This window comes from Furipterus horrens, unplaced genomic scaffold (genome assembly GCF_987537825.1).
Source record: "Furipterus horrens unplaced genomic scaffold, mFurHor1.1.pri manual_scaffold_3, whole genome shotgun sequence".
Taxonomy (NCBI): domain Eukaryota; kingdom Metazoa; phylum Chordata; class Mammalia; order Chiroptera; family Furipteridae; genus Furipterus; species Furipterus horrens.
The window spans coordinates 154,679,611-154,707,215 of record NW_028327173.1 but is presented as its reverse complement, the minus strand read 5'-3'; the positions used below and the strand labels follow the sequence as shown (position 1 = coordinate 154,707,215).

Sequence of the window (27,605 nt, the reverse complement as noted above, 5' to 3'; positions counted from 1 at the left end):
TTATTTCTGGTTTTGCGGTAGTTGTATTCCTTCTTAGTTGTGGAGTGAAATAGAGCGTGTCAGCCTAGGCCTCCTTCTTGACCAGAAGTTGTCTCCTCGTCTTGACAGGCTCCTGTGTTTGTTTACCTCTGTGTCTTAGGTAGAGCTGTTGCTCCTGTTATGTTGTAAGAGGTGGAGCCTTAGGGATTCATCAGTACAGGGCAATCTGTTTCACCACGTTGTGGCGCTATTTGTGGGGGAGGGGTCAGAGAGGGAACAATGCCGCTTGCTCAGCACTCGCCCCTTTTCTAGGCATTTCTCCCACTTCTGTATGGGACTGACACCTCTCTAGCTGTTGTCCTGGCCATCATTCCTAGAGTGGGTGGGCCTGCGGATGTTCTAGGACTGTGGGGGCCCTTTAAACAAGCGGACTCTGCAGCGAGACTGGCATTTTCTTCCTACCCCGCAACCCCCACTGGTCTTCACAGTCAGAAGCAATGAGGCTTGTTTTTTCCCCAGTGCTGGAACCATGAGCTGCGCGGTCTGGTGAGGAGCTGGGAACACAACACCAGGTGTCCCTCCTGACTTTTTAGAACGTGTAACAGTGCTTTCCGCTGGCCTGCTGCCTCCGCTGCCGCTGCTGCCACCACCACACTGCATCCTCTCCGCCCCGGCTCTGCCCCCACTACCTGTCTGGATGAGTATTTCTTCTTTATATCTTTGTTTGTTGGACTTCCATGCAGCTTGATTTTCTGGAACTTCTGGTTGTCTCTAGTTTTGAGTTAGTTGTATTCCTTCTTAGTTGTGGAGGGAGATGCAGCGTGTCCGTCTATGCCTCCATCTTGGCCAGTCACATCTGAACTCTTAAATTTTCTTCACATTTTTGTTTTGGTGGGTTGTAATTTTTCCCCTTTTATTTTAGTTTTGTTTTTTCTCAGAGATAAACTATTTCCATCATCATGCAGACTTTTGCTCCATACAGCAGGGCTTCAATCCATAGGAGAAAGCTTGTCATTCTCTGGATGTGCCCCAGGTCAATAACTTTATAAGTTGACCTAGATTTGTATAAAATTCTGATTGCCTTTTTATAGTCATATTTCTCATTTATGGATTCCCTTTACTTAATTCCCATTGGTGCTAATTTATGTCAATTAGCTAAAATAACCTGATAACTCTCCTGCTGGGCTCTTAAAGATTCCTTAAATGACCAGATTTTAAATTTTTAAAAATATATTTGACTTATTTAATAGAGCACTTCATAAGCAGAAAACATCATGGAAGCATAATGGGATAAAGGATCCATGAAGCATTTAAATTTTGCTCTTAGAAGGGAAAGGGAGGCTTTGTTTTTATTTTTAGATGATTTTAATTTGAGCTATTCTAAACTTCACCGAGTAAGTTGCTAAGTTTCTTCCTTTGACAAACTCTGCCAGTTAAGAGTGGGGGACAAGTTAGGAAAGAAAAAAAAAATGGTGATGTGGGGGAGTGGGAAAATGAACAACATATTTTTAAAAATAATTTGAAGGAGAAAAGAGTTTTGTTTTACATGAGTGAGTATGTACATGTGCATCATAAGCATTTTGCAGCTATGTTGAGCCAGCGACAATTACAAAATTGCTTGTAAGATCCGGTCCTTTTTTTCTTGTAAACTCTGTTAGGTTTTTCTTTTCTTTTCTTCTAATAAAATACACAAGACACAAACCACAATTCAGCAAACTTGTTATTAAACTAACTAATGAAATAAATAGAAGACTTTAGTTGCCTTGGGTAATCAACTTCCAGGGAGTGGGTTGTATCAATTCCTTAGCCACAATTTGGACTTAGATTATAAACATGACTCAATGGAAAACTAAGAGGGGGAAGCAGGAGGAATTTTCATCCTGGAGAATTAGTAATAGGTTAGGGTTGGGTTTTTTTTTAATTCATTTTTTGAAATTTTATTGTTTAATTACAGTTGTCCCATTTCTCCCCTGTTGCTCTCCCCCGCCCCACCCATCCACCCCCTAACCCTGCTCCCATAGTCCGTCCCCTCCCTGTTGTTCATGTCCATGGGTCTTTTGTACTTCTTTCTTGATTAGACCCTTCCCCTTCTTTCCTCTGTTATCCCCCTCCTCCTCCCCTCTGGTCACTGTCAGTTTGTTTCTTATTTCCATGCCACTAATTGTATTTTGTTCATTTGTTTTTGTTCAGTAAGTTCCGCTTATAGGTGAGATTATATGGTATTTGTCTTTCCCTGCCTGACTTATTTCACTTAGCATAATACTCTCCAGTTCCATCCATGCTGTTGTAAAAGGTAGGACTTTTTTATTTCTTCCTGCTGTGTAGTATTCCATTGTGTAAATGTACCACAGTTCTTTTGTCTACTCATCTACTGATGGGCACTTAGGCTATTTCTAGCACTTGGCTATTGTAAATAGTGCTGCTATGAATATAGGGGTACATAGGTTCTTTTGAATTGGTGTTTTCGGATTCTTCAGGTATAATTCCAACAGCGCAAGAGGGTTACCTTTTCTCTACATCCTTGCCAGCACTTGTTTGTTAATTTGTTAATGATGGCCATTCTGACCAGTGTGAGGTGGTGTCTCATTGTGGCTTTAATTTGCATCTCTCTGATGGCTAGTGATGATGAGCATCCTTCCATATGCCTGTGGGTCCTCTGTATGTCCTCCTTGGAGAAACATCTGTTCAGGTCCTTTGCCCATTCTTAATTGGATTTTTTTGGGAAGAATTAACATCATTAAAATGTCCACACTACTGAAAGCAATCTATAGATTCAATGCATTCCCTGTTAAAATACCAATGACAAATTTCACAGATATAGAATAAATATTTCAAAAAATTATGTGGAGCTATAAACGACCCTGACTAGCCTCAGCAATTTTGAGAAAGAAGAAAAAAGTAGGAGGGACCACAATACCTGACACCAAACTATATTACATGGCCACTGTAATCAAAACAGTCTGGTACTGGCATAAGAACAGACATATAGATCAATGGAACAAAATAGAAAGCCCAGAAATAAACCATGTCTCTGTTTGACAAAGGGGGCAGGAGCATACAATGGAGTAAAAATAGTCACTTCAACAAATGGTGTTTGGAGAACTGGATAGGTACGTGCAAAAAAAATGAAACTAGACCACCAGCTTACACCATACAGCAGAGTAAACTGAAGATGGATAAAAGACTTAAATATAAGTTTCAATACCATGAAAGTGCTAGAGGAAAACATAAGCAGTAAAATTTCAGATATCCCACACAGCATTATTTTCACTGATATATCTCCTAGAGCAAGGGAAATAAAAGAAAGAATAAACAAATGGGGGCTACATTAAGTTAAAAAGCTCTTGCACAGTTAAAGAAAACATCAGCAAAATGAAAAGGGAACCAAGCATATGGGAAAACGTATTTGCCAACGATATATTGGACAACGGTTTACTCTCCAAAATATATAAAGAACTTATATGACTCAACACCAGGAAGACAAACAATTCAATTTAAAAATGGGGAAAGGATCTGAACAGACACTTCTCCAGGAAGGACATATAGAGGGCCTATAGGTGTTTCTGTTTCTTTGTTTTTTAATTTAGTATAAATGTGGTAAGTTCCAATTTGTATTAAATAAGAGAAGAAAAGTTCATTTTCAAATAGTTTAAATGATCTTCAAATGATGAAAAAAATGGATATTCTTGCTATACTGATTATTGGTTGATTTTAAAAATCAGGTGGGAAAGCCACAGATTTTGAGTACTTAGAATTTAGGACTAAAAAGAAATACCTTAAATAAATATAAAAATTGACTAGATTATAATTTACATTCACCCAACCCACTTCTTCTCCTAAGAGGTGGGCCAGCAAAGGAAAAAATCAAACCAGCACTGTTACTATGCACTCACCCCATACAAATCACTGCCAGCTTATGACTGGAGTGACCCTGTGAGCTGCTCGAGGACATCAGAAGGTGGAGATCCTGCCCTCACTTAGAGCTGAAGCCCTGTGTATTTAAGAAAAAGACAAATTGGCTCCTTTACGCAGTCACCTCACATATACTCACAGTTTTGTTGCTACTATTTCAATGTGGTCAATTTCAAGGAAGTGAGGGATCGAGAATTCCTGTCTTTTCAAGAGGGGCTTATGCATTCAATCCAGTTACAAGCAGGGGATGAAAAGACTTGTCTTGAACCTGTATTTGCAAAGCAAGCCCAAAGTTTCTGTGTTTACTTAGAAAAGCTTTGTGGGGGAGGGAGAGGTTGATAGAAATGATGAGGATGACTGAAGTCCCTCCAAACAACACTTGAAGCTGCGTGTGTTGAAGGACATGAATTATAAAAATGGTGACATCTCTATAAATCAACAATTTGTTTATCCAGCCTATCAGGGATTGAACTGTTGCTCGTAGCTAAACTTTCCAGATAACTAGAGCCAACCATTTGCAACACCAAAACTTTTTGTGTTAACCATTTTAATGAAAAATTTCCCTGAAGATATACATCATACTTCTCTGACTTCTTAAACAATATAGCAAAAAATAAATGTTATGGTAATCACTAAGTTTCTGAACATGAAATCTATGGTTCAACTGCACAGAGACATCAATGAGAAAGCTTGTTTAGGAGATGTAGACCAGGAAACACTTCCCGGGTACCTGCCACACACCAGCACTGGTCTAGTGGGAAGGTGCCCAGCAATTCAGCAGAGAAGACAGGAAATGGTATTGTCAGTGACTGATTCCTACAGAAGGAGCATCTTTCATCAATTTTAGATAGTCCTGCATTAAAGGAGAACAGATGCCAGACATTTTTTGCATACATTCATTTTATTTTTTATTACTTTCTATGTTTAATTTCTATTTTTATTGTTGTTCTATTAGAGCTGTCCCCCATTTTTCTCCCATTGCTCTCCCTGGCCTTGCCCATCCCTGGCCCTCTCTAATACAGGAACCTAATGAACAAAACCAACAAATGAGCAAAATAGATCGCCAGACTTCTATAGTCTTTATTCCCATATTTTAAATAATTATCCTGTCTCCTACTTCAAAAACTACCTGTTGTCTTTTCTCATTTCCTAACTCCTTAAAGCCAAACACCAAGTCTTACTCATCTCTGTGTTTCAACACCTAGTAAAAGTCCTGGTGAGTTTGTAGAATGCTTTTAGTTACATCTGTGTTAGTATTTCCAGTAGCCCTATTTCCTCAATGTTCTAAATTATGCTACAAAACTGCCACTAATGATGTGTTAAATAGTGAGTTACTAAAACAGTGACCCTATTTTACACATAATACCAGGCCATATAGAAGTTGGGTAGGATTCCAACAGTGGTACTATCTCCCAGAGAATAAGGCACATGTGCTTAGTGATAGTCTTTTTTTTAAATGTTGGATGTGTGGCTCTCTTGTGGATGTTTGACACACCTGCAAAGCTAACGTGAAACTATTTGAAGTGTAAGTAAAAATAAACATTAAGCAGAATATAGTGTCTCTAAATCAGTTTGTTCCACGTGAAAATAAATTATTTCAAGAATTTTGCTGCTAGAATTAAGAATTAAATGAATTTTGGTGTATAAAGGAGGAGATTCTGACCACTGAGTGAAGCTTAGGTTCCTTTTACCTCTTAGCATTATGTGTAGAATGGGTACTTTGGTCTTAAACGTGGTGTTCTCATGAGCAACTCTGAGGATGGTTCATGGAGTATCTCTAGAGACAAAAAAGAAGACAGCAAAGCCTCCTGCAGCCTCATTCCAGAGCAATACTTTTAGCAGATAGGAGCAAATTCACCCCAGGACATTCTTTCTCTGAGTCCCACACCCAAGCTCTCAAAGGCAAGGTACTTCCTTTCCAGAAGCTTTAGTTTCTTCATCTATGATATAATCAAATTGGACCCTATGATTTCTAAGACTCCTCATTTCTCTAATAAATCTGTGATTCTAAACAAAGATCAAAGACCCTGGAGTCTGAATTGAGGTCACCAGGATGTCTCCAGGTCTTGCTTTGTAACATCCCAATCACCACTGTTGCAAAGTCCCAGAATAGGGCCATTTTATTTATACCCAAAAGGCTCCTTATCCATTTAGTGACTTGCTGTGCAATGTCCACATAGCAGTGCATGAGAAAATAAGTGTGAACTCATTTCAAATAGCAGAATCGGAAAACATTACCACACTCATCCCCAAGGAATAGAATACAACATTTCATCATAATTTATAAGCTTTGAGTACTCTATTTTTCTGCAGTAGGGGAAATTGATGACTTTATGTCTGAAGAAGATAAAAAGTTAGGAGATTTGTTAACAAACATGAACAGAAGTCTACTGAAAACCATCACTATTAAATGAAGCGAGAAAATGCAGAGGTCTCAGTTAACACCAACATCATACAGCTCAGAGCCTCATTACACAAAATAAATGTACAACTGTGACCAAATTTTGTGGACAGTGGGAATGACTTTATAACAAATGTATGCCTAGTTCATTTCAATAATGACATATGTTCAAAATTAATAATTTAGAATAAAACATAGCTCTTTATCTCAATGCCAATAGTAAAAACATAATGAATGTGCAATGCAAAGAAAATCCAGTTAGTTCATCCTGCTCACAAATACCTCATTTTGAAAACCATACCCAAGAGCATAACGAACTTTGAAATTCTAACAGGCACTTGAGGGAGAAGTTAAATATTAGTAGGGAATAGCTGCATGCAAACTAAATCTCAGCAGCTCAAGACCATCTACACTTTAGAAAAAGTGTATCATTAGTCATCCTAAGCATTCAACAAGAATGATAGTGAATTTTTTGTGACTTTTACTCAAAGGAGATCTTAGACTTTCAGTCACTTTATGCAGCAAGGGGAGTAAGGCAGGCATTAAAAGTAACCAAATACCTATAGGTATTACTTGTTCGAGGAATATGTGAGCCTTCTCATCTAATGTGGCTGAACTTCTTCACAGTCCATGACATGTAGGAAGAAAAACTAAAGAGAACATCAGGCATAACTGAGACTGTAGACTTCTTGCTTCTGTAATAAATAGGACCACTGCCTTTTATGATCATGTGCATCACACTAGTCCCAAGCTAAGCAAGACCTGAGCTATCTTTGCCCAGAATCAGAGGGACCTAAATTAGGAGAGAAACAATTCTCCCTTGTTAGACTCTCAGGATGCAGGGAGAGGAGTCATATTGGAAAACACAACTGGAGAAGAGAGGAGAATTGGGGATTTCATTTACGAAAACCCAGCAATATTTGCACCAGGTTAATGAAACTCATGGCAATAGAGTCCACCTGGTACCTACAGCCAATGAAATCTTTTGTGAACATTAATAGTTCAAAATCTAGATGTGTGGGAAAATAATACTGTATTGGGTAAAGAAAGCAACCACACCCTAACAATAAGGTAAGATATGTATTTGTATATATTTGTATATATAGTTTCTTTTTTTGCAAAGTAGGATTTTAGGAGAATTTTTTCTTTTGATTACATTAATGCTGCTAAAATGTTCTTACAGTAATTTTTTTTGTCTTGCTGAAAATTTTGTCAAAATTAGTAGATTTTGTAAGGTTTCATTTTTCTCTGCTTTAATTATTTCAAGTGATGCTTCTACTGCTTCCCTTTTAGTTTTGAGGACCAATGTATCCTTAATGTTGTTATTCATTGAACATTCAAATATATTTCTTATGTGAAAAGAAATCTCAAAGCCAAAGTTTGAAAGTGATGTGGATCTGGCCTAAGGAAGTCTTATTTTGAAATGTTACCATTAGGACTTGAATCATATCAAGAGAAAAACTGTACTTCATCTGGGCACTTATTCTAGTAAAGTCATTTAGGGCAGCCCTGAAGACCAGGTAATATATACAGTATGATCAGAACATGTGAAAAAAGTCCATTGGGCTTCACTGAACATTCTTACACCAGATAATTAAAATTAAAATGAGCATCTAGGACAGTCTTGAAATAGAACATAAAAGTTTTTAAGTGAGCAAATTGCACTCTGAGAAAAATAGAGATAACATTGAGGTGTGGTTCAGGATAGGAAGGAGGGCTTGGTTACTGCAGAGCGTTAAGAGCTCCTCGTTTATCGATAGCCTAAGGCCTTAGCACAGGTGAGGGCTACCTCCTTGAGTCATCTGCCAGTTGCTGCTTCAGAGTGGAAATGTCTGCTTTGCCAGATTCAGACATGGGTGCAGATCAGAGTTAGAGACACAGCCACAGGCTGTGTGAGAAACAGATGGGACAGGAGCCCGCCTTATTAACAGCACTCTCACCACCTGCTCACCATCTTTGTGCAGCAGTGGAGTTCCAACTGAGGCAGCTGACACATGTCGTCAGTCATCTCCAGAGCTTCTCTGAGGTCAAGAGACTTTGAGGTTCTTGGTAGATATAGAAATGAAGAGATCTGACTGGGTGGTGAACACTCGTGCAACATACAGATGATGTATGATGAATTACACACCTGAAACCTATGTAGTTGTATTAACCAACGTCACCCCAATAAATTTAATTTTTTTAAAAAAATGTCTAAACTGGGTTATAAACATTTTGGTACATTTTTAATATTTATGTTTAACAAATTGCTGCTTTTGAAGAACACCAAAATAAAACCACTTAAAAATGGTAGTTACAGGCTTCATGAGATTGTTAAGTCCTAGTGCACTATGAATGGTGTGGCCCAGGCAATGGGACACAAGTTTAAAGTGGCCTGATGGGTATTGTCTTCTTTCAGTCCTCTCAGTATAACTCCAGATATACCATTCATGTTTACACTCGAGACCCTTCATGACAGAAGCCCAGGCCAGACCCCTGCCTTGGCCTTGGTCCCCCATCAAGGATACTATTTATTTCTTCCAAATGTTCCTAATTGGAAATCTTTCCTTAACCATAAGCCTATCACACCACCTGCTCCAACTTACTGCGATATTATAAAGGAGGCAAAGAGAAAATTTGCAAGGAACCAAAGGGATTTCAGGATGTAAGTTGATGCCATACTATTGCTAAATATAAAATCATAGACTCTTTTAGAGCTGGAAATGATCTTAGAAATCATCCATACTTATTTTACTGATGAGGAGAGTTGCCTTTGAGCCTCTTATAATGCAGAGATTCTTTTTATTCAAGGGTCAAGGATGTACATTGTAACCGTGGAGCTATGGAAAGTGTCAGGGATTGAAGGAAGGAGGCAGCTTTACTGTGGTGCGATTGGGGGGGGTGGGTACACCCCAACACAGAGAGGCCAAGAGAGAGCTCCAGCGATCAGAGATTGACTTAATGTCTGCTTACAAAGTTGACCTCTGGAAGAAGAGCAGAAACATCATCTTCAGTAGAAAGAGGTCCCTAGAGCTGGGGTGGCAGCAGGGATTGTGTCGAGGAAAGTAGGCAAGGAGGTCTTTTCTGAAATGTTTTCTTAGGGAAACATTTTCAGATTCTTATACTTAAAGTCAATGCCTAGAGGTTTTAGTGCCTTAAGTGGGAGAAGAGATGTGTGCCTGATGTTGTTCAGGAAACACGCCGAAGAGAGGCCACTGGAAGAGCCGCCGGCTAGGTCCTATCAGCAGACAGAACGAAAGTCTGAGCTTCTACTCCCCACGGTCCCCAACACCCTCCCACCCACATATACAGAGAGGGAGCCCTTAGATTCCCTGTGCTCAGTGGGAAGAGCTGGGACGGGCACCGTGTTCGAGGGCCCCATGGAAGCGGCCAGTACCACCCATACTCAAGTGTCCTGAGTGATGCCTTCAGAACGACCATAAGAGGGGACGTGCTGGGTGACTCCTCACACCAAGCATTGCATTGGGAGAGGACGCTGAAGAACTGGTTTTAAAGGACTTTTACTGACACATGAAAGTCAGCAAATTGTTGATTTATTCTTTTACAATCAGAAATGTTTGCTTCATTTTAAAATTTAACTCCAATATTTGATCTTATAGGAAAAAGCACAGAATTGATGAAGAAATAAAATTCCTAAGACAGCGGCAGGAAAGAATTGACGAGGAACTTGATAGGTTTGTTTCTCATTCAACCCTGTAGTGCTTAAAAACATTTCAATTGAACAAATGTGTTACAAAACCACAATGATTTTATTATGTAAAAATCTACCAACTCAAATAGCTGCAAAGAGGGTTTCTACTCAACAGTTCATCTGCAGTAACACTTTAACTTTCTTTATGCACATAATCACCCACTCTGCTAATTTAATTACTTGCTGAACATTATCATCATCTCCTTTTACTCCAGCAAACATGGGATTTGAGCTCCGGGTTTTTAAAGACAAGCCCATAACACCATGCCATCCTCTAAGGGAAGATTTAAACCCAAAAAATAACCTATTTAGCTGGTCTGTCTCAAGCTGGTTCTTTGCCCTCTTTCTGCCCCTGGCACTTCCCCTATTCTACAAATATTGTCCCACACTGAAGCAAAGAAAATTGGGCTCATTTAACTTACTTATTTTATAAATGAGAGTACAGAAAGGAAAACTATAAAGTACTGAGACTAACCTACTTCCTCCAACACACTAACATGCAAGAATGGGGATCAGGTGAGCACAGCCCTTCCCACAAGCCCCATGGGGACCATGTCCGTGCCAGGCATGCTGCCACACTTTGCACAACCGAAATGTAGAAAGCTAGTCTCTCAGTCACGTGAGAAAATCCAACCCATTACTTGAGACTCTTACCTCACTTTTCACCAAAACTCTTATCAGACAGCTTTCCCCTTTGCAGAATCTAAGTTGTAAGATCAGATTCCAGGTCATTTTTACAAGTTCCCCAAAATCGAATCTTATGTTGGACAGGATTTCTCCACACTGAGTACATGGGAGGAATGTAAAATGTTTTTGAGAGCAATGTCCAAGAAGCAGTCAAGTGCATTTGATGCAACAACACGTTGGAGAAAGTGAAGGGATAAATACCCATTAAGAGATAGTATATATTTCATGCACCCATTAAACTTATAGGCACGGCATGGAAGTTTCTCTCTATAATCTTTGAAAATGAGATATTTGCAGAGAGGAAAGCCAGTCAGAAAGATGGGTCAGAGTAGTGATGGTTGCAGAAGTGAACCTGGAACGGTGCTGACCCACACAGCCAAAAATCCACATATAATTTTTGACTCCCCAAAACTCAAGTTGTCCCTCAGCATACACAGGGGACTGGTTCCAGGCCCCCTGCAGATATTAAAGTCCACAGATGCTCAAGTCCTTTATATAAAATGGCATAGATCAATGCACGCAATCAGCCCTGCTCATCCACATCAAAAATAGTACAGGTGTTTACTGAAAAAAATTCATGTATAAGTGGGCCAGCAGAGTTCAAACCAGGATTGTTCATGGGTCAACTATACTGAAAACCACTGAATTATACACTTCAAAGGGGTGAAATTTATGGTATGTGATATATCTCAATAAAACTGTTATTTTTATTTAAAGAAAGAGGGGGGCTGTAAAGTAAAAGAGTTGGAAGATAGGTTGATACTAATTCAACTAAGATGAACCAGAATCTCAGGATGACTTGCAAATCAAGGAGATTCTAAGAAGGTTTCACTGAAAAGGGGATCTTTCCAAGTGTGTATAAGTAAGATGATGAGGAAGAGACCCAAACGGTAAGAGCACATTTGAGAAACACAGGGAAGGACAGATCCAGAGGGCAATAAAAAGTGAGGGGAAAATGCAGGTTGAGAAGATAAAATTGGCAGAGATATAGTAGAGAACGAGTGAAGGGACATTAGTCAGGCACAGAGCACTAAAGCAAGAGACTCCTCTGCGATAGCCCTACTGGGCCTTCGGGGATACCCTAGACCAAATGATAAGCGGAAGAGGCCTTGCAGCGGGGTGGCAATCCAAACTTTATGCTTCAGCAAAGTATATTTCGAATTCTCAGAAATTTTACTTCCTACAAATTTCATGGAGGAAAAATAATTTTAAAATCTTTCGCTTGAAAATCACCAGTGAAATGAATGGTCTTATACCCTTTTTCAGTTTTCTTTCTCTCATCTGTGTTTCTCTTGCTAATATTTCTCCCTTGTCCCAAGTTCCTATCCTTCCTTGCCTAGGCTGCCTCTGCTTCTTTCTTCATTCAAAGGTGTCTCTCTGGAAAGGCTCCTGTTGCCTCCTGAATTCAACTATTCATCTACTTTATAAATATTTCTTGGTGGCAGAGGTCATGAGAGATTCCTGGATTCCCACTCTCAGAGAGCTTGGTCTAGTAAGCGTCCTCACCTGCTAGTCTTTCCCATCTCTCTCCCTCTGCTTGTCCCCTGGATCTTTTTCTTGTTAGTCCCTTTTACTTTTCTCTCCCTGCTGACACTTCTTACCAACTGTGCTGGAACCTGGGGAGTGGGATGAGTTAAGGGAACCCCGTATGAGCCACCTCTCTGAAGAGGATGCTGTGTGGCTGGAATGCAGTGTCACAGCAAGGTTGGAATGAGGTTTCGAGTCACACTGCTTCAGTTTAATCCTGTTACTTGTTGTCTGTATGGCTGGGGGCAGGTCACTTAACTGACTGGACTCTGTTTCCTTGTTTACAATACAGGATAATAGCAGTACCTGCTTCATAAGATTATTTTAAGTGTAATTGAATCAATATTTGTAAAGTGCTGGCAAATGCCCAGCATATTAAACTCTTTGTAAATGTTGGCTCTTCACTGGTGTTAGTATAACTAGTTTGGTTAATGATTTTTTTTTTTTTTAATTCCATGATTAGACTCCAAGCTAATGCTGCCAAGAAACCTTATGAAGTAACAGTTGACTTTGAGAAGTTCCTACATAAACTGGTATGTTTTGGTTTAAAAAAAAAAAAAAAGATTGAGAATCCTCTCCCTAGCTTCTCTTATATAGAATAGACAATATTTAATAAACATTATAGGGCTTCACATCCAAGGTATAGTGGCAGGATACAATACATTCTTGTTACTTAATCATCCATATGCACATTTAACATAATCTGTTTTACATATTTATGACAACCTCATGCCCACTATCCCCATTCCTTGCTTCTGATCAAGGACAGCTTATGCAACTCAAAACCTGCAAATGCAATCAGAATTTCAAATTAACAGAAAATTAGTGGTGTTCAGTTACATTTTCCATTGATAATTCCACAAAATATATTGGATTCCAAACACTGTGTCAGAATAATGGTCCCTGCCCTCGATTAACAGAAACATAAGACAGAAATGATAAGGTTCTGAACAGGGTTCAAGAGTGAGAAAGAAAGAAAAGAAAGGAGACTGTCCCATCTGTCCAGCTTTCTGTGTCCTCTCCTCTTCTGCTTATGGGCAGTCCTGTTTAAGCTGAAGGGCCTTCTTCTCTTCCAATAGGCAAGAACATGTAGAGATTAGTGTATGAGGAGGAACCCCCCCCCCCAAATGGAATTATCTTCTGGAGGGTGGGCCCCTTCTAGTACAGGCTTCCCCCACTAGATGAGTGTTCTAGGAACCCATCTGTATTAGTGTACCAGCTGGCATTGTTGTGAGAGGCTGAGTTTGGCTTCAGTGAATTTTCTGAAGACTCTTGCAACACATTTGCCCTTTCGTGATGGGTGATTAACAAGTGCACCTGCCCACACTGCGCTGAGTGTTCAGCAGTTTTTGACCAAAGATGGCATATCCCCCATGTCCCTCCCTCCCTACTCACCCAATCTCACCCAGAGTGACTTTTTGTTTCCCTGAATAAAAGTCTTCAAAGGGAAACGTTTTGCCAATGTGGAAAAAGTGAAACAAAAAACAGCAGAGCACTAAAAGGCATCAAAATCAACAAGTTCAAAAACTGTTTTGAGCAGTGGGAAAAAGTCTTGATAGGTGTATTGCATCAGATGGAGAGTATTTTGAAGGTGACTGAAATGTAAACATGTAAAAGCAAATATACAATTTTTTATAAATTCCAGTTTTAGGGTGGTCCCCCCTTGTACAATAAATCTGAAGGCTAGACCATCCAATGTCAGGAATAGAAGAAAGCCTTTTATTTTCAGCATGTCCAGGCTTCCACTCAAAAACCTAGAGCAATCCTCATCAGCTATTGGTGTAATGTCAGAAACAGGTGTCAAATAATCTAATCAAATTCCTATATGAGCCAGAAATGTGTGACAGAAAGGAGTAAAATGCCTGGATGCTTAATATTAAACAAATAGGAATGTTCTTTACTTCCACAGACAAATTAATTCTTCCTCACATTTTTGTTGGTATCTGTTAACTACTACTGCTAGAGACATGGGGAAAGAGAAATATTTATTTAGCATAAGAGAATGAACACGTGTGCAGGTATGCTGGTAAAGGGCGAGTTGACCTCAGCTAGTACATGATAAATGGCCTGAGTCTCGGGGACACTACAAGGAGTTGTGAAAACTGTAGCACACTGGAGAGTCCCTGTCTCATTAAACCCGGCAACTCTAGTTCATTGTTGCCCCATTGGAATGGAGTCCAAAGTCTTAACAGATCTTCCACCATCAGTAATTCAGATCCAGTCTCAAATTCCATCTTCTACATGAAGGTTTTTTGCAGTGGCCCTAGCTGATTTTTTCCAGACAAGTTTGATATCTCCCATAATTTCTAGAGTAACACTTGGTGATGGTTTGATTGAAAATAGTTTTCTTCTTCAAGCCAGACATCAAGACAAATACGAAATAAATCCATGGCTTAGAAGACTGTGTCCTTCAAAGCAGAGTGTATACTGAAAATTTTTACTTACCTATTACAAGGAAGGAATCGCATGGTGAAAATTTTAAATATAATATCAAAGGAATGGCAAGTGCTTCTTTTTTTATTGTAATCCAGGTATCTTTAAATAATTACATACCAACCACAGATCTTTTGTAGAAAATGGAAAGGTATTAAATAGCACAGTTATCATTTTAAATCAATTCAGGTTTTGGATTACTGAGTTTTACAAACTCAAAATTCTTTCAAGAAATTTGAACTAAGCTTTCTCAAGTGTTTACCTTTATACTAAGAATAAAAATGCACCATAAGTTTATTTTAGAATAAATAATGGATTTCCTAGTACTTTCTATATGACTATTGTCCTTTGAGAACCATTGCCACCAACTTTGCATCCCAGCCTGCATGAAACTGAGGTACAAGATGATGATGTCCAATCTTTGAGTTGCACATTAATGAGCAACAACAATCACAGAATAATAGAAAAGTGTCATAATTTGCTGGATAATTCATGCCATAAGACCATGGCTGTCTCAATGATCTGATTACATCACCAAAGTGCTTTCTGGTCTAAATCTCCATAGACTTCAGGAAAGTGCTCCTATCTTCTATCTATGAGAGAAAGCCATTCATTTACCATCACCACATGGCCAAACATTTCTTCCCACTTTTGATAAACACATACAGGTACCCACCAGTACCCCTAACCAATTCCAGAACCAACTCTAAGCCTTTTACTGCTCTCAGCCACGTCTCTGCACACCTGCACTACACTGGTCCACAGATACGAATGAGCCTTGCTAGACACACAGTAAAGGAGTGCAAGGTGGCATTTCCCAGAACAGTAGGCAGCCTCTTGGCTTAGAGAGGCATTTGAGAAAAGATGGGATAGAGTGGGGGAAAAGTAAACTCCATGAACACATTGAATGATCTCAATTATCATCCAGATAATTCTCTATTTCAATGTAAAGAGAGATAAAGACTTAAAGTGTCTTTTATCTATGTTTCTCTATTAAGTGATAGAGCTCAAGGCCCAAAGAATTGAAAATGATTGTTTATATGATATCACATGGTTAAAAAAATTAAATGATTTGGATTTTCTTTCTAAATCCATCTTTTGAAAAAAAATTAAGTAATTCTCATCTTGGTAATTGGGAGAATGTCATATTCAAGTATAAGATGTCTGGGAAAATCTGTGAGTCCCTAATAATGTATTATTTTAATAGCGATCTGAAGCTCAAGTTGAGAGAGAATTTCTGGCATCACCACCATCATCAACAACAACAGAAGACTGCAAATTTGAGGAAGAACACTAAAGAGAAACCAGAAACAAACTGTATTTAAGACTATTGTATACAATTCAATTGTATCAGTTTAATTGTAACAATGTGTCTAATTCTAGTCCAATCCATGAGGTCAGGATTGTCTTTTACAATTCATCTTTAAAAAATCTTGAAGTGAATAAATCCCAATAAGTCATCCTTAAGGGATCTGTCCAACCATAATTTTGGCTCTTATTGATAGAAAACATATTTTAAGATGGAAAAATAATCATTATGAAACATAGAGAGCTTTCAACCATTTCTTTGGAAACACATCTTGATAATAGCAACCGTTCTTCATAATACAAAACAGAAAGGATTAATTTACTGTGGCATAAGAAGTCCTGCCAGTTCCTAAATGCCCTAAATAGTTTCTCTGAGATTTTTTACATTGTTTAGGCCTCAAGGAAAACCATAGCCCCGCCTCCGGGTTTGGTAGCAAACAACCTCTGCTTCTCAGGCGCTAGACTTCGGTTGCTCTGCTGGTAATAAGCTTCATGAACATTTGCAAGGAAGCTAGGCAGCTTATCAGCAGGTACCAGTGAGACGGTACAGCCTCCCCATCCTGCTCCAGTAAGTCGTGACCCTTGAGCCCCAAATGTCCTGAAAACAATGAGAAAAGAAAAGTTAGACCCTGTGAATGAAAATGAGAGTTATTTGGCTGATGCTTATGGGACACACAGCCTACCCATGTCCTAATGAGAGAATATGTGTGAGTGTTTTGTTTTGTGGTGTTTTCACTGGTGTTGTTGAGCATTTTAGTAAGTTAGAAATTTTGTACTGTTACAGAAGGTGATTTAAAATTTAATTGTATCTAAAACTAGGCCCTGGTTTTGGACCTAAGGAGTAAGTAGTTGCTCTATAGTTATTCAAGTGGTGATTTTATGGAATCTTCCCTGCTTCTTCAGGAGCTGGTCTAACAACTGGACTTGGAATTTACCCTCGGATGAAATATGTGGATGAAATGGAAACTACTATATAAGACACCACATAACAAGAGGTAATGGTAGTCACCATCAACCAGGCAGTTTCAAGCCTAAGATTTATACCAATGAAAGGCCCTACACAAAATACAAGGATCACTCATCTTTAAAGGATGCAACTTATCCTGAAAATAAAAGTTAACATGTACCTCCAATTCTTCCTAATAACATTTACTCCAAATTCATAACAGGTTAAAAACTCCATAACTAATTTAGCACAATTTTGTGCCATTTTTTTCCCATCTAAATGAGCTATTTTACTTCCTGTAAAATATCAGGAATATTACCCCTAATCTAGAACATCAGAATTACTGCACACCAGTAATTCATTTCCCCTCAATGATTTTGTCAATTGACTTTTCCATCATTTGTTTTCTTGTCATTAAAATATGCTTTTCAAATGAAAATAGATGTTTAAGAAAGAAAACAAAAGTGCTTGCAAATAAATGAAAATAACTTATCTCCTGCCCCTCAACCATGCACTCAGCTTGTGGCCCAATAGCTGAACTGAGCCTGGACTCCTGAAAAAGTTCTCTGACCCTGGGATTCTCAACTAATTCTGAGTTCTTAGGCTGGCAAAAGGCCAGTCTGCAATTTGGTGATTAGGAATTTGAAAAAAAAGAAAAGACTTATCAGTCCTATCGAACTATCTCTCCAAATGGAGAATGCTGAGAAAAACAGAAGTGCCAGTGAAGCCTCCTACAAGACCACAGCAGCATCTGGAGAACACTGTGCCTGCTCTTCCTTGGTTTTCTAAGACTGAGACTATGCCATTTTGCTGGACTCAAACCAACCAGGGCTTTTATGGTCTTCAATGGACTTCTAGGCATATTTTCTTACACTTTTTCATTTGAACAGTTTTTGAAAGCCGTGGTTTCAAAATTGAACCTAAAGCAAACTGAGTGTTGTTTCTAACTCACTGCAAACCCCATATGAATCGTGCCAGGAGGGAATGTTTTCCTGAGCATCCCACAGTTTCCAGAGAGCAGCAGTTAGAAGGCTTCCTGAGCAAATGCATTCACTTCTGAGTCTGCGGAGCTGCTCTGTCAGCACCCTGCCTGCTGTAGATGAAAATGGACTAAATTGCATCAACCACATGGTCTAAAATCATCTAAGGCTCAAATTTCCCAAACAGGGGACAGTAAGTGCTATTATAAATAGCCTCTGCCCTGAGTCTAAGACACTTGCGATCACAAATCAGGGTCTGTCCCCACCGCTGGTCAGCAGCCTGCTCAGCTGTCCACACTCCCAAGGCAGAAAGGTCCTGTCTGCAGTGTTCTCCACTGATGCTTAATATGCCCTTTGGCAGATGCCACAGAAATTCTGACAGAGATCCGAAAGTTAGGAGACTAATATAAACTTTAAGTTAGGAAAGCAAGTGAACCAAGGGTGTTCAGTGAGCTTTTCACATTTGCATTTTTTTCTCCTGGGAGAACAGTAAGAAATTAAAAATATAGGTTCTGCCCTGGCTGGTGTGGCTTAGTGGATTGAGCGCTGGCCTGCGAACAAAAGGGTTGCTGGTTCGATTCCCAGTCAGGGCACATGCCTCGGTTGTGGGCCAGGTCCCCAGTTGGGGGCACACAAGAGGCAACCACACATTGATGTTTCTATCTCTTTCTCCCTTCCCCTCTCTCTAAAAAAATAAAATCTTTTATATATATATATATATATATATATATATATATATATATATATATATATAAATGTATGTGTGTGTGTGTGTGTGTGTGTATGTATCTCCTGAGAGGTGATCATCAGAGAGGCAATACAAGAGTTATGAAAAACAAAACCCTAATATCTTCCAAATGCCACTTCAATGATTGTGGTGACTGGATTGAGAATAGTGTGGAAGGGCTTGTCAAAAGCCTCTGCCTTAAAAAGCATGATCTACAAAGCAAAGGCTTGGGCAGATGACAGATGGAGATCATGAAGAATGTTCCCTTTGATCCTTTTATCACTGAAAAGTATATTCTTATAACTTCATGGGCACCCAATGAAGCCTATAAAATTTCCTACTTTTAAATGAATTGATTTGACCATAAAACACTTACTAAGGTATAACACACAGGACAATGGCGGGGGGATGAGGGGGGCAATGGGTGAGGGTGGGGAGATCCAATACAATCCAACTTGGCTACGAACTACAAAGAGAGAAAGCAAGGAATTTTGCTTTGTCTGTATTTCAATTCAATTTCATTTAAAAATAACTACTATTTTTAATATCATACACATGGATATTAATTTAATTATTTAAGAAAATCTTAAATCTAGGGACAGCTTATACCTATCTCTCTAATCTCAGCCCAGCATAATTCCAGGCATTTGATAGGTTCTAAAAAATGGCTGCTAGATTGTTATATTTGTTTTAAAATCTCAAAATATATACTCAGGCTTTTAAGAAAACCTCAATTATGTGAAATGAAGTATAATAATAAATGAAAAAGATGATACTTACCCAGTTATAAAATATCTTTTAAATGAACAAAATATCAATTTTAAAGTAGAATTTACTGAAGAACATAAAACAATTTTGACACCAAGTCAATTATATGTGAGAAGGCATATATACATTCATATAATATAATATAAATATAAGCAGTCAGTAAGATATTCTTTACCTGGACAGACTTCTAGCTTCTGCTCTGAAACCTAAAATTATCTCACTATAATCTCAGAAAATAGACCTTCCAGAACAGTTTCTATTATTTTTACAGCCAGGTTAGAAACGCTTTCAGATTGCTTTAGATTCAAGGAACCACAGGGTTGCAATACCATTTAAATGAAAAGTATAAGAAAATATGACTACAAGTCTATTTTAGATGCATAAGCCACTAAAGGGCATTGAAGACCAGATGGTGTGGTTCTAGAATATGGCATACACGAGTCTGTCCAGAAAAAGTCTAGCCATTGTTAATATAATGAGAACAGTCTGCGCAACATCAGTGTAAACTGGCAGCCAAGGAGGATGGACTGGAATGCACTTGTGTGAGCAATGATTACTTTACTGTACTGGTCAGTGGGAGGGGGGTAGATGGTGTTGAGTGAGCATGTGTACTGTGCGGCTGTCACATTCAAAATGATTGGGTGAGTAAAGCAATGAGTCTGCATCGAATTTTGCATTAAGCTTGAACATTCCTCCTTGGAAACTATTCAGATGATTCAGAAGGCTGCAGCTATGGGCAACTGGGGATTGGCAGCTTCATCACGACAACACACCTGCTCATGTATCACATCTTGTGCAGAGTTTTTTGGTGAAACATCAAATCACCCAGGTGACTCAGCCCCCCTACAGCCCAGATTTGGTGCCCTGCAACTTCTGGCTTTTCCCAAAGCTAAAATCACCTTTGAAAGGGAAGAGATTTCAGACCATCGATGAGATTCAGGAAAATACAATGGAGCAGCTGATGGCAAATGGGAGAACTGTGTGAGGTCCCAAGGTGCCTACTTTGAAGGGGACGGAGGTGTCACTGTCGTACGTACAATGTTTCTTGTGTCTTCTTTAATAAATGTCTCTTTTTCATAGTACATGGCTGGATACCTTCTGGACAGACCATACACATATATTTGGCAGGTGGGGGGACCCAAAGAGAAGTGAGTCCCAAGGGCAGCTGAATGGCTCTTCCCCTTTTCCTTGGCAGCCTGTGCAGACTAGTGTCTAAGAGCATGGAGAACAAGTACAGCAATGTGGGTGTGCCCTGCCCTCCTCCCTTTGGATCCACTCAGGAGAATGGGCGTGAGGCTGAGCAGCGCGGCCATGGGATAAAGCTGTGGACAGACGTCTGAGGAAGACAGCAAATTTATATTTGTAACCTTTGTTGGTCTACCTACAACTTGGGCAGTAATGCAGCACTGAGTTCTCTCTTATTTCAACAAGTGTCAAAGCGGAAATAAAAGCCTTAACTATTTTTTCTTAAGCATAACCAGGGAAACCAATAACAAATGAGGTGTCTCACATGTAATGGACTTGGTTTCAAAACTCTTCTGTGTTCTTCAGTAAATCCTACTTTAAAATTTAGCCATTTCTTAAAATTTACATCTTCATTAAAATGAGTTATAATTGGGCAAGCTTCATCTTTTTCCTTCATTATTGTACTTTGTTTCACACAATTGAGGTTTTCTAACCTTAATTTAATGAAAAAATAAATAAATAGCATCACTGCAGGAGTGTAGTTTCCTTCTCCCTCCCTGGTCCTTTCTTTGGATCCTCAACTGATTTTCTCTTAAAGGACAGTAAAAAACTCCACTGAAAAACAGCAAGTACTGCTGATCTCTACATTTTTTCCCTCTCTTCTCTTGAATGATAAAGTAGCTTCTATAAGTTCCTATAGGCTAGCTACCTAGAGACACCTTTCCATGCAGCCTAGCTCATACCACTTTAGGATTTTAGCCTACAGTAGTGCCCTGAGTATTGTGGGCATAGGAATTCTTCATTCATTTAATCAATTAGTTGTCTTTTCATGCAAATACTTTCCAAGCAAGCCTTCAGGAAAACTAAAGGAATTCTAAAGTGCCACAGTGGATCAGGGAGGGAAATCTAAAAAGTATATTTGGCAATGCTCCCCAAACCTATTTCAGCTTCCCTCTTCTCCTGACTGGTTGTGTTAACTTGCTCAAAACACTTAACCTCTTAGTGCCCTCTCGATCTCTACTCTTCCTGCTCTCATATCTGATGGTAATTCTGACCCAGAAATGTGAATTCTGACTTCCAAAAATGTGGCTTTTACAGAAACAAAATATTCTCAGGCCAAAAACCCAGGAGTCCTCTTGACTCCTCTCTTTCACCCACACAGCAGTTGTCCTGAATCTTCCTTCAGGGCATTCTGCATAGGACCATTTAGCACTTCCATTCCCGTCTTCCTCCACTAGAAGCTAGAGACCCTCCAAAGGCCCCTCAGGCCCATGTGGTACAGCTCCCAGCACCCCTTACTTCATTACCTACTACTCTCTCCTACCTCTACTGCCTTCCAACCACATTTGTCTTCTTGCTGTTCCTCACATATGACAGCCACATGCCCACCTCAGGATCTTTCTCCTGATTGTGCTATTTCTTCATCTCCTTTGGGTCTCTGTTCAAATACCATCTCATCAGGAAGGCTTCCTTCAGCCACGCCATATAAAAATTTCCCACTCAACCATGGTACTCTCTATCCCTTCTTCTATTTTTTATCACTACCACTTGACTTCTGTTTAATTGTCATTTGCCTCTTTCCCTATGAAGGCCATAGCTGGTGGACCATCCCAGGAAGAAAAAGTTCATTAGCCAATTGCAGGGAGCTAGCAAATACCCTTCCACTACTTTTCAGGTGGGACTCAAACTACCTTGCTTCCTTCCAGGCAAAGACGCTTCTTCCTGATTTTGCACAAATCATTCCACTTTCTCTTCTGTCCAGAACTGAACAATATTTGTTCCCTTGCATTTACTGGGCCCTTCATATTTTCTAAAAAGAGCACTTATAATGAAACAAGTTCTGGAAGGCTTTTTGGCAATTAGTGAGCAAACACTGACGACAATAGTTATTGTCATCAATGCTGTGTTCAAGTCTCTTGACAAATTAGGTTACACATGCCATTTGTGATAATTGGAGCTACTTGGTTTAAACTTTTCAGGCTGGGAGTGTGGCAATGAGTGAGGCAAGCCATAGGCGCCAAGTGGTAAATTTTCATTACGAATTGCAGACAGTTCTTCTCATATTCATGTATGTATAATCTTCTCAGAGTGGAAATAACATCTAGTCATTTAAGAGTTTGCCCAATTTCTCTTTCAGTTCTCCCATGGTGGCTGAGCTCCCTACTAGGTAAAGGGACCATGCTAGTGTATGACCCCCATTCACTAGCGATTATAAGTGAATTGTTCTCAGGCTTTGTGAAAGTTTCCCGCTTTTCATTTCTGTCCCAACCAACCATTTATAAACTGGGCTTTCTTTAGTCCTTACTTCCCCAAATTGCCTAACAGACTGGGAAGGCAGGACATGCTGGCTCTCTGAATTAATTCCTCCAGCCACCTCCCTGCCCTCCTACACTCCTAGCAGGCTTGAGAATCTCTTTCTGTTTTCTCCCTTCTTTTGAATAAGACGACTAAACTCAGGACACCAAACAGGAGAGGCTGGCAGAGCCGCCATGTGGTGAACAGCATTGGTTAGAATATCAGGAGAAAGTAACAATAGGGTCCATGTCTGAGAAAAACTCCCTGAACTGCCTGATCATTCAAAGATGTAAAAGTCTTTCTTATAATGTGAAGAGCAGACGCCAAACCTGGAGCCTCACATAGACATTTAGGAAGGAACAAGTTTAGTTCTATATTACAGACTCCTCACATAGGACGTGGGCAAGAATCTTCTTTCACTTAGAAGGTTATGAAAATGTTACTTTTTTTTTTTTTCATTAATTTAAATAATTTCTTTGGCGGCATTTCCCCGCCCCGCCATGCTGCTGGCTCAGCCTCACCGACAGACGTCTACCAGCTGGTCCAGCTCCGGGCAGCTGCACTCATACAGGTCCCGGCAGCTCACGTGGCTCTGGTTCATCAGCGCCCCCAGCAGCTCGACTGTGTTGTCGGGGGCTTCCTCACAGATCTTCTTAAACCGGAGCACTCGCGCTGCCTCGCTGTACACGTGCTTTGCCCGCTGGTACAGTTTGAAGGTGAGCACTTAGGAAGAACAGGAATGGGGAAGGGATTAGAAATAGTTACTGGACAACCCAGTGCAAAGAAAAATCGTTATTAAGGACTTCTGTTTCTGTCTTCATTATCAATACCTTAGACTTTAAGTGGGTCTCTCTTTCACTGAGAGAATTCTTTATGGTCTAAATGTGTCTCTTTTTAAGTCCAGCTCTAACATTTTGATTCTATGAAGAACTTCCTTCAAGCCTTCTCGACATTGTTAAGTCTCGTAAGCGGGATGCTGTGATTGGTACCTTCTGTTTGCACCCCCAGTTCTACTCCCTGCCCGTCCCCGTTCCGATGTCTGCCCCAGGAGGCTGGCCTATACAAAGTACACCAACAGGTTCCCTCACCATCTAGATTGGAGAAAGGAAGAAGATGAGCAGGCACCACCTGGAGAAAGCTCTGCCCCTCTTCTGAAGGGCATCCTTTCAAGGCAGCCTTTTTACCCGACTCTCTCCTCCAGGCTCCTCTCCCCTTTATCAGAAGTACTTTTACATTCCACTTATGAACCAAGAGATTCCACTAGAGTCCAGGCCGCATTTTTCCCCCTCCACAGCACAGTCTTCCTAAGTCTTGGAGACAGATAAAAAGGCAGCAAAGGCTAGAGGAAGTGAATAGCCATTCTTAGGATTTGCATAAAAGTTTAGTAATTATAAGTGCGTGGCTAACTTTCCTATAAATTATTAAAGAATTAAAAGTTTTCTTTCAAAGGTTCGCAATTGAGTCATATTTGATATATTAAACTTACAATTGACTATTTGCATCAATGAAATGATACAAATTCATTTGAATTTTCCAGTTCTCTTTCAAAGAGGACCTAAATTCTGTCACCAGATCTGATTATGTTTTTACAGTGTGTTTTGTAATCACTTCTCCCTTCTAGTCCCACTGCCACTACCCAAATTTACACTTTTGTTTCCTTTCCTGCTGAAACTATTTTGCAGTGATTTCCCAGTGGATGATCTTTTCTTAATCTCTCCATGTTACAGCCTCCCCTGAGGTCAAACACTGTCAGATTGAACTCCTAACATACAGCCTCACTCATGTTTCTACTCCAAACCTTTACTGCTTTCCCAGTTTTTACCATAACCCAGGTTCCTGCACTCATCCTGCTTGGTCCCAATAGGGAGTCTTCCCTTCAGCCAAGCTCACCTTTACATAGTTACCCAAACACTCCTTGCTTCTGGGTAGACTCATTAGTCCACACAAAAACAGTTTCTTGTTCTTTCTCTCCCTGTCAAAATTTTACCTCTTTCTGAAGGTTTGGTTTAAATTTCATATGCTCCATGAAGCCATGATGGACCCAAACGGTAACTATCACTTGCAGTCCATGGCACTCATTAGGGCGCTTATCATAAACTTTCCATAATAATTGGTTCTCCTATCTCTGCAAAGTTTACCAACTGCTGAAGATAGAAACGTGGTCTTCTGGGACCATGCACTCCACCGCTACAACCTTTCACCCCACAGCACCTTCAACAGCGCCTTAGACAACAGGAGCTCCAAGGGGTGTCTACTGTTGATGATGATATGATTAGGACTTGATTTTTAACCCCAGCTCAAAAGTCAAGATAGCTCCTTATAGTCATTGTTTTTGTTCTTGTTGTTGTTGCTTTAAATGAAGGGTCAGTACTAAACAGCTTACTAGTGTTGAGGAAAGAGAACAGCAAGATTCTCTTTGGTATTGAACCTTCAATGGCTGGTACCAAGTATGGACAAAAAATAAGAAAAAAGAGAACTCACAAGTTATATGTAAATAAAAACATAACGACATGTTTTATCCTCAGTAGCCAGGTCATGTGAATCAGCCCACGCTGCAGTGTAAATTTTATCTTCAATGGAAATGGGAATATTTAAGATCCAGGTATCAAAATATCCCAAGGTAAAAAATTCTTATCAATACCCAATACTGGTATATACCATTAGGTGAAGAAAAAGCACAGGTAGATTTAACAATAATTCCTAAAAACCTCTGAACATAGAAAGAAAAAGATGAGCCATTGATTGGCATGTAGGTGCCTAAGACAGTGCCAATAATTTTATATATGTTAATATAAGCCAGGCTATAATACATACATTTTTAAAGGAAGGAAAGTACCTTTGGTAATTATACTTTAAGATTTTTCTTCTTTTCAAATGAAATTAAAACAGACTCACAGACACAAAGAGTGAACTGGAGGTTGCCAAAGGGTAAGTGGGTGAAAGAGGTGAACAGATTAAGAAGTACAGATGAGTAGTTAAAAAATAATCATGGGATGTAAACTACAATAGATGGAATGTAGTCAATAACATTTTGATGTGCATATGGTGCCAGCTAGGTACTGGAAATACTAGGGAGGATCATTTTGTAAAGTATATGATTATTTAACCAGTATGTTGTGCAGCTGAAACCAATACAAAACACTATTGAAAGTTTAAAAAACATATCATTCTTTTAAATTGAGGTTGAAACAAGATTTTTAAATCTAGCTATGTTCACTGCAGCATTATGTACAATAGCCATCACATGAAAGCAGGCTAGGTGTTCATTAATAGATGAGTGAATAAAGGAGAAATGAGTGTGTGTGTGTGTGTGTGTGTATGTGTGTGTGTACAGTGGAACAGTACTCAGCCATGACAAAGAATAAAATTTGCCATTTGCAACAACATGGATAGACCTAGAGGGTATACTGCTAAATGAAATAAGTCATAGAAAGACAGATACTGTATCATTTCACTTAGGTGTGAAATCTAAAAAACCAAACAGATGAACTAACAAAACAAACAAACTCATAAATACAAAAAGACTGATAGTTGCCAAAGGCTTGGGTGTTGGGTGGATAAGTAAAAAGATGAAGGGGATTAGGAGGTACAAACTTACAAATAGGTCATGGTCAAAGTACACCGTAGGGAATATAGTCAATAATTCCACAATAACTCTGTATGGTGACAAATACTGGATTTTTCATGGTGATCACTTTGTAAGGTATATAAATGTCAAATCTCACTATGTTGTATACCTGAAACTAATATATTGTGTGTCAGCTATAATTTAAAAGAGATTGACATTCCAGAATAAAGAAGTATTAGCTTTTGTACTCCATGTGTTTCTGTTTTACTTTTGAACTACTTCACCTCCCACAATCATAGGCCAAGGCACACACCACAGCATGGAGGCAGGGCCGGGGTAAGGGGAGAGTACTGGTTCATATTTACCGCAATGTCCCATTCATGAAGGCATTGCCTTGTTTCTAGGTCCACTGCTATATACAACCACAGCACAAAAGGTACAATAAAGTGACATCCACTGTGACCCTAAAGCAGTGCTATTTAGCTGATGAATCACTGTACCATGATCTGACTTGCAAAAATTTTGTTTAAAACTTTGAATTATAAAATTTTTCAAATATACAGGACAGTAGAGAAAATAGTATAGTAAACCACAAGAGACCATTACCTAAATTGACCAGTTAACATTTTGTTATATTTGCTTCAATTAATGTTTTGTTGAAGTGTTTTAAATTATAGATATGACATTTCCTTCCTACATATTTGAATGCACGTGTCCATAAAATAAGGATATTTTCTTACATAGCCCCCTATCATCACATCTAACAAAAATACAAGTTATTCCTTAATATTATCTCATATTCAGTCCATATTTAAATTTCCAGTTGTCATTTAAATGTCAGTTGACTTACACCACGATCCAAAGTCTATACATTATATTCCCTTATTTCTAATAAGTCTCTTAATCAAGAATTTAAAGTGCTATTTGATACTCTAGATTTTTCAATGTCATGTACACATACTATAAGAACATTTCAGGACCATGTCCTGTAATAAATCTCCATATAGTTCATTAGGGAGAATATGTTTTGGTTTTCCTATAAGATTACATAGTCCTTTAGGATTAAATATTTCCCCTTAGGATTAAATATTCTAAAGTAGAAAATGTCCAGAGAGGTTTTTTTATATTAAACCTTGGGAGTGGCAAGAAACATTCAGAAAGCACTAGATTTTCAGAACCTCACAAATCTGGCACATTC

At 39.2% G+C, this 27,605-nt stretch overlaps 2 protein-coding genes across 5 annotated transcripts in view; one reads left to right on the top strand and one right to left on the bottom strand.

Moving 5' to 3' along the window:
* Positions 1-15,956, top strand: part of FAM227B (family with sequence similarity 227 member B) — a 194,036-nt gene extending 178,080 nt beyond the window's left edge. The window contains exons 12-14 of the mRNA XM_090270582.1: positions 8,861-8,936; positions 12,661-12,730; positions 15,838-15,956. Of these exons, the coding sequence (XP_090126708.1) occupies positions 8,861-8,936; positions 12,661-12,730; positions 15,838-15,927 (236 nt within the window). The 3' untranslated portion in view covers positions 15,928-15,956. The remainder of the gene's footprint in view (positions 1-8,860; positions 8,937-12,660; positions 12,731-15,837) is intronic.
* GALK2 (galactokinase 2) overlaps positions 15,770-27,605 on the bottom strand; it is a 114,661-nt gene continuing 102,825 nt past the window's right edge. For all 4 annotated transcript variants that reach the window (XM_090270579.1, XM_090270578.1, XM_090270580.1 and 1 more), the window contains 2 exons: positions 23,361-23,562; positions 15,770-16,536 (listed from right to left, as the gene is read on the bottom strand). In XM_090270579.1, the coding sequence (XP_090126705.1) occupies positions 16,329-16,536; positions 23,361-23,562 (410 nt within the window). In that variant the 3' untranslated portion in view covers positions 15,770-16,328. The remainder of the gene's footprint in view (positions 16,537-23,360; positions 23,563-27,605) is intronic.